A 13,470-nucleotide genomic window follows, 5' to 3' on the forward strand; every position below is an offset into this window, starting at 1 on the left:
ATGCATTTTATTTATATATATATATATATATATATATATATATATAATGATGTATGTATTAAATAAAGAAAAAAAATAGTAATATTAAAGTATTAAAATATTAATTAAATATAAATATAAATATTATCAAAAATATTACAAATATTACAAAATAGTAGTAAATTAAAATCTGAATGAGATGATACCTGAAATTATGATGAAGCTGTAGATTTGGAGTAGGTGATGGGGTTTGATTCATGGTTCCAATGATGTAAGGACTGTGAGAAAATAATACAATTAAACAATTTAATCTACCATGAAACATGAAAATGTAAACAAAAAAATCTGCATTTTCACATTTAAAATCATTGCCATAATCCGTTGTGTTGCTCACCACTGGTGGTTCTTGCAGTTGAGCAGGCCGTTGAAAATCTCGGCCAGTGAGGTGACATGGTGAAGGTTATCAAGTATAAGCACCACAGGTATGCCAACAGCATGTACATTGGTTTTACACTGGTCTGCCAGGTTGGACAAGTACTGCTTCAGCTCCTGTATAAAGCACACTGTGCAATTATTACCTGAACCTTCAAATTTGCAGCATGCTGAAAGAAAAACCTTGGAGTTTTGTAACACTAAAAGTGTTTAGAATCTATTAAATTGCTGAATAAATCAGCTGCCTACAATTTCTCACTGTTTACAAAGAAAATTATTAAGTGAATAGGATATAAACCTGTCATTAAATTTTGTATTATTTATTCAATCAGATTAACTGACCTTAGTAGTTTTGTTATCAACATTGAAAGTGGCGATTGCTTGATGTTCCAGCTGTTTTCCCTCTTTTAGGACCAAGTACTCGGCCAGTCTGCTGGCTAGAAAGCTCTTCCCTGTGCCAGAAGGCCCTGAAAAGATGATTCGTCTGTGCTCCTCCAGCTGAGAGATGTATCGCTGCAGAACTGGCTTCGGAATGAGCGTCTCGAACGTCAAACTGTCCTCACTATTGACAGACAAGTCTGCAGATGGAGAGACAAGGCTTCGGTCATGAGGAAACTGTCAGAGACCTGTCGTCAATGTATTTCAATCATGTTTTCAAGACTAGTTGCTTCTAAAAGAGCAACAGTCGTACCTTTCAGCTTGACAGAGATGGTGTCGCTTTCTCCCACAAGATAACCGCATGGCAGAAGTTCTGGTGTATCTGCATCACTGGCGCGATGGATGTCTGCAATGCTGTACTCCATCACACTGTCAGTGTTCAGACCCAACTGCGTGACAGGATCTACGTAGATGATATATTCCTGTTGGAGTGACAGGAACGTGTTTTTTTCATAAGATTTCGGCTTAAAGGTCTCTAAACTCTAAGTAAAAGAGTTTTTGTACCTTAAAGAGTCGTCTGACTACACCATCTAGGACATCCCATTTGGTTTTTCCACTGACACCAATGCAGCCCAGCAAGAACTGAGAAGGTCTGCACTCCTGCCAAAAGCAGTACAAAGAAGTGTTTGAAGTGACACTGATGAGATCATTGAGTTATTTTTGCTGAAATGTCTTGAGTTGTACCTCTTTCCACTCTGGATCTTTCTCCAGACTGACCACAACCTTCGCATGCTGTCCCTCTTTCCAGGAACTTCCATCTCCACTGTCTTCTAGCAACATATCTATAATTCAACAGAGAATTTCAATAACTTACAATGCCACAAAAATATAATTTTTGAAGTTAAGAAGTCTTTTCTACCTAAGCTGGTGGATTCTGTGAGGCTGAGTTGAGAAGAAAGGCCCACAGAAGAAGGGGAGATGGACGTCTGAGAAGGAGCTCTGCTACCACTGCCTCGGCTCTCCAACTTTAATCTGTCATTCTCCACTTTCAGCCTCTCAATCTCAATCTGTTAGGATAAAATGGATATTATGACAGAATTAAGTAACAAAATTGGCCTCCATGTCAAACATATTGAATGATTAAGTGTGAGTATAAGCATGTACTGTATTACTGATGTCACATGGACAATTTTAACGATATCCTTACTGCCTTGAATGTGGTAGTTCCCTTTCTGTCTATGCAGGGTCAGAGAGCTCTCAGATTTCATCAAAAATATCTTAATTTGTGTTCTGATGATGAACGAAGGTCTTACGGGTTTGGAACGACATGAGGGTGAGTAATTAATGACAGAATTTTAATTTTTGGGTGAACTGTCCCTTTAAACATATTGTCTTGTCAAAGCAGATGCTCACATGCATGCGGTTCATGGATTCTCGTAGTTGGTCCAATTGGTGGGCGGAGCTGAGAGCCTCCAATCTGATGTCTGTGAGTTTCATTTCTTTATCACGCAGTTCACTGCGCAACTGCATGACTGTTTCAGCCTCGCTGTCCGTACACTCTGAAATCCTGTGACAAACACATACGTAATATCAAACAGAAAAGAAAACAAGATTAATTTAAAACACATCAGTGGGAAAAACAAAACAAAAATGAAAACAATGCAAACAAATAAGAAAACAGTATAACAAAACAAAGATAAAAAACAAAGCAAAATCTAAACAAACAAACAATGCAAAAAAAAAAAAAAAGATATATATATATATATATACACACACACACATCTACACACACACAAACAAACAAATAAAATAAATTATTGTGGTGTTTTGTTTTGTTTTTAAGATTAGTTCATTGTTTTGTAATTTGAATCAAAACTATGAAAAAAAAAATCACAAACCATTAAATATTGATTAACAGTGAAATTTTCCATCAATGAACTGTGGAAGTAGTGCAAGAATTGGAAATAGAAACAATACTTCATTATTTATGAATCAGGGCATATAGTGTTTTAAAACTGTTAATTGCTCAGAATGACTAATGTAGAAGTCATTGGTTGAACATCTGTTCTTGGCATTTTATTCAGGGAACTGATCATCAGAGATTGAGAAATATTGGTATTGTTTGTGCCATTCCCTTTACCGTGCCAGTGAGGCAGACCTCATGGACTTGCTGCTACAGCCCCAGACAGGCCCGTGTGCAGGCAGCGAGGACAGTTGAGGACTACGAACATACACATATCAACCATGAGAGAAACTCTGAGGGTGTTCCACGTTGCATTGGACATTTATAAAGTGCCATCACATTGAGAGTTACTCTGTAGCAACATAAAATTTGGGTGTGTGTAACTTTTTAGTTTACAAAATGGGTGGTGTTTTCCAAAAAACACTACCTAGTTCTAGACTAAATCACACTGTAAATGGTGCTTGTCTATTATAAATCTTTCTTCCATCCAAAATGAGGCTTAAGAAGTTTCCAGAAAATCAAATATTTCAGAAAACTCCTGGTTAAAGGTGTGCTTCCTGAACCAAGACCAAAAGGAATCGGGCTATTATTATAGAAAAATAAGAAATAATAATACATTGATTAGTAATAATAATGTTATTATTATTATTATTATTATTATTAAAACAAGAAAAAAATAACTTAGATAATTAGATAATAGATACATTTATTATAATAATAATAATAATAATAATAAGGATACACTCTTTATTATAAATAATAAATTTTGTAATAAATTATAATTTATAAATTATTATAAAATAATAATTTAAATAAATAAATGTACAATAATAATAATAATAATACATTTTATTAGTATTATTGTTGTTGATGTGAGGAGCTTAATAGATACATTTATAATAATAATAATACACAATTATAAATAATAAATAATAACAAATAATAATAAATAACAATATATTATTATTTTAATTTAATTTAACTTCTGCACACTCATTCTGGCATGAAATAAAAATAGGAAATATGGGTTGCAAAACTATTTTTATGAACAGATATTATTATAATATTTATTATAATAAGTTAATTAAAATAAATAAATGTATAATAATAATAATAAATTTTTATTAGTATTATTGTTGTTGTTGTTGATGCGAGGAGCTTACAGGGAGCTGGAGTGGGAGTTGCGTATCATGGGAGAAGAGGCCGTTGAGCCGTTATAGGGGAGTTTGGGTGAAGATGGCAGAGAAGAGTCGGTCATCTCTTCAATGTCCGAGTGAGAGGACGCCGATTTAGGAGACTTTTTCTTCCCGAATGCTTGTTTAAAGGAGCTCCGCAGCTGTGGAAAAAACAAATCTGTTACTACGAAACCTTCAACACACAGCTGTTAGTAGCTAATATCCTTTTTAAAGTTTATCTTTATAAACTATCCCTTTAAAACATTCCAGAAATATAAAAGGATATTCCGAAGGAGTTATTTATCCCACCTTACCTCATACACCTGTACCATAACATGAAAGCACAGGGAAAATCAGACAAAAAAACATAATTCAACACCATGTAGCTAAATAACCACTCGCTCGAACAGTTAGCAGATTTTATAATACAAATGCAAAATGTGTTTTGGATTACACATTCTGAAGGAGAGGAGATCACCTGCACAACATAAACCTGATAAATCTAGTGATGAAAAACACTGGTTCTAGCTCTAAAACTACAGAATGACATCAACACTTCGACAACAAGGTTAGCTTTGCATACGTAGTTATCAGGTAATTTTCCTCCACCAGATGATACAGCCTGAATGCAAGAGGACAAATTAATTTATGATATCGATGACTGATATTTACTCTACACTTTCAAAACAAATAGTGCTGTCAAACGATTAATCGCATCCAAAATAAAAGTTTTTGTTTACATAATATGTGTGTGTACTGTGTATATTTTTATGTATATATAAATACATATACATGCATGTATATATTTAAGAAAAATATTTTTAGATATTAAATATATTTATATATATACATGTAAATATTTTCAAAATATATACTGTATGTGTGTGTATTTATATATACATAAAAATATACACAGTACACACACATATAATATGTAAACAAAAACTTTTATTTTGGATGCGATTAATCACGATTAATTGTTTGAAACAAACACACAAAGCCAAGAATATCACCCACAATTCTAAGTTTAGAAGTCTAATTCTAAGACATAAGTATTCACCTTTCCTCCACCACATGTAGGCTGATGACATGAAACATCCACAAATGAAAAGAAAATTTAACATTTAAATGGTTAAAAGAAAGAAATAAATAATCCAATCTAGCATTGATCTAACTCTAACTAGTCTGCTCAGTCTTGGAGAGAACCGTGTTTTAGGAGAATAGAAGGTATTTTTGCATTGGATGGATGGGTTTGAGCACTTACCCAGTTTTTCTTCTTCTTATTGTTCTTGGCATCCAGCTCCAGGTTGCTGCCAATGCTGGAGTGGCTGGTAGCGCTGGTCATGCTGGAGACGCTGTCTGATGAGGGCTGCCTGTGGATCCGCAACTCTCGCTGGGACTGAGGCGACACGTTGACAGAATCAAGAGAAACTGAGGGAGAGAAAGAAAAAGAAAAATGAAGCATAGGTAATACATGTGATACTGTTTATTATATTGTACTAAAGTTATTGAGATCTCACCCTTGCGGTTTGTTAATGTTGGGTCTGGTGTGTTAATGACTCCATTGATGGTGGCTTGAGTCGCTGAGTTCTGCTTCTGAAGGAGCTCAATGGTCTTCCTCAAGTCATTCAGCTCTGTGTCCTGCAAAAAAGTGATATTAAACAATATGAAATTATATTTAACAATAATACATTTTTAGAGACCAAATGAAGCTGTTTTCCTCATAGGGATGTATTTTAGGTTCCCTTTCGATACTACACTCGTACTGCGTCTGCTAGACGCATATGGGAAAAAAGCCTTTTTCTCCTGAACTGAGGCCTTTTCATTCACGCAGACGGGGCAAAGGGGTCGAGCGACCGGCTACGAACGAGCCCACGTCGGCCCAGATCCTGCGTGCCTCGCTCTCGCCCCAGAGAGAGTATTCCCTCGTCCTTTTTTCTCGGTCTGATCAGAGTCCCTCTGCTGGTGCGAGCGACCTGATCTCATTCGGGGGAAGTGCCTGCCGGGGCGCCGCCAGGCCCATCGTCAGCGTGCTTCTCCATTTTTACTCGTAAGTGTTCTGCCCCTGTGCGGCCAGTCACCCGAGTTAATTCAACCCCTCGCCACGCGGGCCGAGGCCTGCCCTCATGAAGAGGCCATTCAGGATGATTACACTGAAACAGATCCTCACGCAAATTCGCTCTGGATACTGGTTCTTTTCTCTGGACCTGAAGGATGCGTACTTTCACATCCAGATAGCCCCCCGTCACAGGCGATTCTTGAGATTCGCCTTCGAGGGAGTGGCTTATCAATATATGATCCTTCCCTTCGGGCTGTCCCTGGCCCTCCGCACTTTTATGAAGTGCATGGATGCGGCTCTCTCCCCTCTCAGACAGATGGGAATCCGTATTCTCAATTACCTCGACTAGCTGCACGACTCAGTCGTCGCTTCAGACGAAGTAACCTGAAAATCCTGTGGCGAGCGCCCGCTTATATAGCCAGATGCCGAACCGAGGTTACGTTAGTAACCGAGTACGTTATAATGTCATGAGGACTTCTTCAGAAATTCTCGTCCCTACAAAAATAACAAAACACACAGTCTTTCTCACACACACCTTCTGTTCTGCCGTCGTCGTCAGGCTCTGCAGCCGGATAGTCATGTTTCCTAAACTCTGCTCAAAAGCCACCACAAGGTGAGCCTGAGGACACACACAATTTCATTTACAAAGTAAACCAGTTTTATTTTATTAAGCAAAATGCCATAAATGGACAAAGACTAAAAGCAGTAGCAGAGTTAAACCAGATGTTGAGCAGTCAACTAAAGTATGATCACATTTCTAGAAAAATGTGGGTCGCAGCTTGTCAGTAATGGATCCAAATATGTCTGTGAGACTGAGTTTTGTGATAAAGACAAGCTGTGGCATGAACTCGGGTTGTTAAGCTGACATTTAGAGGATAAAGAAACGGGTAAAAACTCAATAGCCAGTTTAAAGACTGACATCCTCACCTAATGTCAACAAAAACCAGGAACATAAATACAGAAATATTTTTATGCAAATAAATACAAAATACAAATATAAAAAGATAAATAAATAAATACAAATAGTAAAAATAAAATTACAAAACGATAAATACTACTAATATAAGCAATAAATATAATAAACTATTTTTTATAAAACTTTTTATAAAATTTATAAAACTTTTATTGTAAGATATGTTTTATATAATTGCTATATGTAGTACAAAATGCATTAATATATATTTTTAATAACAATAAAAATGTATAAATGTATATAATATTGTGGATTGTATAGTATAATTTAATTTGCTTTTTATATATATTCACACATATACACACATGCATACATATACATAGAAACAATCAGTATAATATATTATAGATCGATATAAGTGATATGGATAACATAGGTGTAAGTGTAAATAATACTACTTTCAACTGCGAGATAAATTGAAATATGACACAATTAATATTACACACACACACACACACACACAACGCATGCATATAATATAGAAATATAATATACCGTATTGTCCCGAATATAAGACGATGTTTTTTTCTTGGAAATACATCTGAAAAAATGCGGTCGTCTTATATTCAGGGTCTAGACTTTGACATGTCAATAATACACCCACAACACTAGGTGGCGCCAAATACGCATAAAACGAGTGTGCCATGAAATACGTAATGTAATGCGTGTTGTAAAGATCGCGAGAAAAACAAAAGAAGAAGAAAACCTTACAGCTGCATGAGTCGTGACTGTCACGTTAGCCTGATGGCACCAAACTCCCTTTGTGATTTTAAAACGTAAGACAGTACCCAGATTTGAAGACTACAGTAAGATTTAACTTCTACTGTTAATAAGATTTTGGTAGGCTACTATTAGATGGATAATTCAGATGGGCTACCTGTTTTTTTTTTTTTTATGGTATATCAAAAAGTGTATATTTTTAAAATATGATTGTTGGTACATTTTACCAGTTTTTACCATACTTTCAAAACAAAAATTTAAATAGGAATAATATGCAATATGAAAATAATTGAAAACAAAATGTGTTTTACTGAGAAAAAACAAGATTTGGTTTTTAAAAAGCCTTTTTCCAAAAGGTACATCTGGAAAAGGGGGGTCATCTTATAATCAGGGTCGTCTTATATTCGGGCCAATACGGTAATTAATAAGGTCTAAAATAGATTCATAATAATACTACAAATATCACAAAAAATACAAATAAAATTTCTTAATATAAATACACACATGTATATATTTTACGTAATATATATTTTTATTTTTTTATATAATATAAATCATATGTAAATATGAATATATGATGTATATATACACACGTAAATATTTCTTAAATATATACATGCATTTGTGTGTATTTACAGTGGGTACGGAAAGTATTCAGACCCCCTTAAATTTTTCACTCTTTGTTATATTGCAGCCATTTGCTAAAATCATTTAAGTTAATTTTTTTTCCTCATTAATGTACACACAGCACCCCATATTGACAGAAAAACACAGAATTGTTGACATTTTTGCAAATTTATTAAAAAAGAAAAACTGAAAAATGCTCAGTATTTAGTAGAAGCACCCATTTGATCTAATACAGCCATGAGTCTTTGGGAAAGATGCAACAAGTTTTTCACAACTGGATTTGGGGATCCTCTGCCATTCCCTCTTGCAGATCCACTCCAGTTCTGTCAGGTTGGATGGTAAACGTTGGTGGACAGCCATTTTTAGGTCTCTCCAGAGATGCTCAATTGGGTTTAAGTCAGGGCTCTGGCTGGGCCATTCAAGAACAGTCACAGAGTTGTTGTGAAGCCACTCCTTCGCTATTTTAGCTGTGTGCTTAGGGTCATTGTCTTGTTGGAAGGTAAACCTTAGTTCCAGTCTGAGGTCCTGAGCACTCTGGAGAAGGTTTTCGCCCAGGATATCCCTGTACTTGGCCGCATTCATCTTTCCCTCGATTGCAACCAGTCGTCCTGTCCCTGCAGCTGAAAAACACCCCCACAGCATGATGCTGCCACCACCATGCTTCACTGTTGGGACTGTATTGGACAGGTGCCTGGTTTTCTCCACACATACCGCTTAGAATTAAGGCCAAAAAGTTCTATCTTGGTCTCATCAGACCAGAGAATCTTATTTCTCACCATCTTGGAGTCCTTCAGATGTTTTTTAGCAAACTCCATGCGGGCTTTCATGTGTCTTGAACTGAGGAGAGGCTTCCGTCGGGCCACTCTGCCATAAAGCCCCGACTGGTGGAGGGCTGCAGTGATGGTTGACTTTCTACAACTTTCTCCCATCTCCCGACTGCATCTCTGGAGCTCAGCCACAGTGATCTTTGGGTTCTTCTTTACCTCTCTCACCAAGGCTCTTCTCCCCCGATAGCTCAGTTTGGCCGGACAGCCAGCTCTAGGAAGGGTTCTGGTCATCCCAAACGTCTTCCATTTATACACACATGTATATATTTTACGTAATATATATTTTAATTTTTTTATATAATATAAATCATATGTAAATATGAATATATGATGTATATATACACACGTAAATATTTCTTAAATATATACATGCATTTGTGTGTATTTATATATGTACGCATTACACACATCATGTAAGCACAAACTTTTATTTTGGATGTGATTAATTATGCTTAATCGATCTGACACCATATTTATATATATATATATATATATATATATATATATATTATACATGGTACAAAACAACAACAGATTAATCCCAAGAGTCACAAACACAATCCTCAAACTAAGCAGCATCACAAACTCCCTCAGGGCATCATCATATTAAACAACCAGCTCTAAAAAGTCAAACATCTTCAGCCCACCTCAGTGAATTCTCGCTTCCTCCATTTACTCTGGTTCTTTGAGCTGCCGCTGTGGCTCTTGCTATGCCTGAGAGGCTTTGGTTTAGTCCTCTCACAGACCCTCTTCAAAGATGGGCAATGATTCAGAGGATGCCAGGTAACTGCTCGACTGGAGTTAGCCTTGCCTGTCAACATCTTTGGGGTGATGAACTGCGTACGTACTAAAACACCGAGGACGACGTGTACCTTAGATTTCTGCTCAGCTGTGGCCGCCAACAATGAGCAACCAGACTCGTACACAACACAACAAGCGTATCATATGCAACATGAGCCGATAATCAAGGGACTGGAGATCTGCATGACTTCCATCGGAGGGAGTCAGAGGTTTGTGTTTGGGCATGTGCTGTTTCAAACATCAGATAACCCCCAATATAGCTTCCTCAAAAGGTTTTCATCCAAGCAGAGGAGCAGTCGGTGCATTTGTGCGTGCGTAAAACACTTTATCAAAACCCCAGAAGGGCAAAAGCCTCTAGTTTTGTTTGTGAAACCCATATGAGAGCTGATGGATGGATAGGGGTTTTAGGATGTGACGATTCATTAGGTTGTGTCGGCCAAATGGGGGCTGTCATATTTGTTTTATTGAGCAAATAATTCCACTTAAAGGTGCATCTCACAAATATACACACATACTCAATACAGTGCAGGCAGCCGGAAAAATAAATCACTATTTTACCAGCTGTTAAAGCTGTACAAAAGTCAAGACTACACCATGTTACAAATCCAACATGAACCGGTTCTATAACTACTAACAACATCTTTGATTACACCACAGTTTAAAAATTGCCAATTGAACCACTGAGCATATATGGGTTTATATATAGGTCAAATGTAGCAGATGTTATGGAAGCCTGGCTTTTATTAAATAAAGATAATTGTTACTTTATTAAATTGAAAATAAATAAATAAATAAATAATTTAAAAATGGATTATATAAAGCCAAATTCATACATTTATAATATTTAAAATATTTGTAATTTTTGTTTTGTAATTTGAACATTATATCCCTCAGTTGTGACTTTTTTTTTTAAATGAAAGAAAAATTATTTTTATTGCAAATTTATGTCGCAATTTACTTTTTTTTGAATAAAAAAATTATTTAATTATAATATATTATTACAGTTGTAATTTGAATTTTATATCTCATAGGCGTGACTTTTTAAAATAAAAAACAAATAATATAAAAATAATTAATAATATATAATTAATAGTAATAATAATATGTGTGTGTGTATATATATATATATATAATTATTATAATTACTATTAAATATATATTATTAATTATTTTTACCATTTTATTTTAGTAATTGTGACTTCTTATCTCCTGGTTGGATCTTTACATCTCACAATATGACTTTTTATCAAATACAGATTTATTCACAATGATGCTTGATGCTCAAGAGCTATGCTAGGCAGATTTAGAATTTAATATGAATGAAAACTAGTTGAAAGAAAGAAGCGATGCAGTGTTTATTGAAAGTATATTGTGGTTAATAGTGCCAAAACGACTGTCCAGTGTACTCACATTGGCACTGAGCTGTGTTGTGAGCGCCGAGACCTTCTCCTGCGACGAGTCCAGTTCCCTCCGCATCTTACGGATCTAAACAAACATTAAATTCAGTTATTCAAACACAAGCTGACTTCTGATGCTAATGTCAGACCAGTTTGTGGTTTCTCATATAATAATGTGCTAAGGAGAGACTAGCCCTTGATCAGCATGAAATTGAAACTTTGGATGCAGACATAAAACACAAAGATTAAAGAGTCGATATCAAGGACAGTTACCACGAAGACCGTCATGACAAACACTGAAATTTTCAAAGGTTTGAAGAGAGTTACATCAAAGTGTGTTTAAAATTACAAACCAGCTGAGAAAAACAGTGTTTTGGACAGTCTACAGGCTCCCATGTGCAACCCAGTCAATAATTTACATTATAAGAAATAAGGGATGCTGTTCTCACCTCCGTTTGAGCCTTTTCCTCAGGCTAGAGATGGAAAAAGAAGAAAAGACAAAGATTAATGGTTTGGAATAAAGATTTTTGACCATCTGTGTAAAGAAAGACACTTAAGAGAAAGACAAGTCACCATGAGGATTTTGTGTTATTACCTTTACCTGATAAACACAGTTTAAACATTGGTTAATTTCTCTTATCTCTAACTTAACTGCTTGTAATTTCTCATTAAGTCTGACATGTACAACTATAAAGTATATTGACTTTAACAGTGAAAACTCTACACAAGTTTTTACAGCTAACTTGTAAGTTTGTAAAGCTAACAAAAGTATCACAAGACAACCCTGACATATGAAACTGAACTTTAAGATTTAGCATCAATTCAAAATCTTTTGACTCACCGTAGAGTAAACTGACGATGTGCTAGAGACTAGAGACAAAGATGAGCCATGAACTGTGAAGAGAAGAAAAATACTATCAAAATAAAACCATTGTTGTATTGCAGTAGCATGTGAGCCATTGAAAAACTAGCATGAAAAATTAGCAGGAGCTAGCACATACTGAAACACCATAAAGCGCTTATCACCTTTAAGTGGGCTATTGTTTAGTCAACAATACCTTTATGGCCAGAATATTTCTGATAAATTATTCGTGCAAGTATGTTTTTTCCAATGTGTTATTGCCAAACCAAAAACAAAAGGAAACAAAAGTGTGCCAAAACAAATGTACTGTGAATTAATTTGTGGATGAAAGGGTATTCAACTTGCCCTTGCGATAAAAGGTTATAAATCCCCTTCATCACACTGCATATTCGCAAAGAATTATGAGTTTGTGTGTTCCTCTCCTTGTATTTCAAAATGAAAAAATAAATAAATAAATAAATAACTCTGTCGAGTGGTGCTTAAACTAAACTAAGGGATCAGTATTTATGACTGAGCTCAAGGAACAAATGGTTTCTTCACGGTCCAGAGAAATTGCATAAGGGGGATTTTTTACCCTAGACAAAAAACCTAGACAAGAATGACATTTTAAATAAAAGCTGAAATTTAGCAGCCACTACTCAAGTCTTTATTGTCACGATCCTTCAGAAATAATTTGAATATGCTGATTGGGTGCTCAAGAAACATTTCTGATTATTAACAATGTTGAAAACAGATGGGCTGCTTAATATTTTTGTGGAAACCATGATAATTTTTTTTCTGGATTCTTTGATGAATAGAAAGTTCAAAAGAACAGTATTTATTTGAAATCTTTAGTAACATTAGACATTTATTTACTGTCACTTTTTATCACTGTAATACATCCTTACTGAATAAATATTAATTCCTTTATGGCACCTGAATATGGTAATCATTCAGTACCATGATACATCAAAATACCACCATTTTACTATGGTGCCACCACAGTGCTTTTTAATCTTTAATGAGCCGAAAAAAACGCATGTCACGCCTCTGTTCATCAATTTGCACTGGTTACCAGTAGCTGCTCGCATTAAATTCAAGGCATTAATGTTTGCCTACAAAACCACCACTGGCTCTGCAACCATTTACCTAAATTCATTACTTCAGAGTTATGTGCCCTCTAGAAGCTTGCGTTCTGCAAGTGAACGGCATATTATTGTGCCATCTCAAAGAGGCACAAAATCACTTTCACAGACTTTTTCACTAACTGTTCCCTCCTGGTGGAATGACCCGCCCAA

At 35.5% G+C, this 13,470-nt stretch overlaps 1 protein-coding gene across 3 annotated transcripts in view; it reads right to left on the minus strand.

Moving 5' to 3' along the window:
- Positions 1-13,470, minus strand: part of nav2b (neuron navigator 2b) — an 82,507-nt gene that overhangs the window by 2,152 nt on the left and 66,885 nt on the right. For all 3 annotated transcript variants that reach the window (XM_016551998.1, XM_016551997.1, XM_016551996.1), the window contains 19 exons: positions 12,173-12,225; positions 11,781-11,804; positions 11,345-11,419; positions 6,522-6,605; positions 5,448-5,568; positions 5,192-5,358; positions 4,988-5,008; positions 4,511-4,549; positions 4,242-4,250; positions 3,916-4,088; positions 2,930-3,010; positions 2,203-2,356; positions 1,709-1,856; positions 1,534-1,631; positions 1,354-1,449; positions 1,103-1,271; positions 754-989; positions 374-528; positions 186-257 (listed from right to left, as the gene is read on the minus strand). In XM_016551998.1, coding sequence (XP_016407484.1) covers positions 186-257; positions 374-528; positions 754-989; positions 1,103-1,271; positions 1,354-1,449; positions 1,534-1,631; positions 1,709-1,856; positions 2,203-2,356; positions 2,930-3,010; positions 3,916-4,088; positions 4,242-4,250; positions 4,511-4,549; positions 4,988-5,008; positions 5,192-5,358; positions 5,448-5,568; positions 6,522-6,605; positions 11,345-11,419; positions 11,781-11,804; positions 12,173-12,225 — 1,975 coding nt within the window. The remainder of the gene's footprint in view (positions 1-185; positions 258-373; positions 529-753; positions 990-1,102; positions 1,272-1,353; positions 1,450-1,533; positions 1,632-1,708; positions 1,857-2,202; positions 2,357-2,929; positions 3,011-3,915; positions 4,089-4,241; positions 4,251-4,510; positions 4,550-4,987; positions 5,009-5,191; positions 5,359-5,447; positions 5,569-6,521; positions 6,606-11,344; positions 11,420-11,780; positions 11,805-12,172; positions 12,226-13,470) is intronic.

The sequence above is a fragment of the Sinocyclocheilus rhinocerous genome, unplaced genomic scaffold (genome assembly GCF_001515625.1).
Source record: "Sinocyclocheilus rhinocerous isolate Xijiao unplaced genomic scaffold, SAMN03320098_v1.1 scaffold255, whole genome shotgun sequence".
Classification (NCBI taxonomy): Eukaryota; Metazoa; Chordata; class Actinopteri; order Cypriniformes; family Cyprinidae; genus Sinocyclocheilus; species Sinocyclocheilus rhinocerous.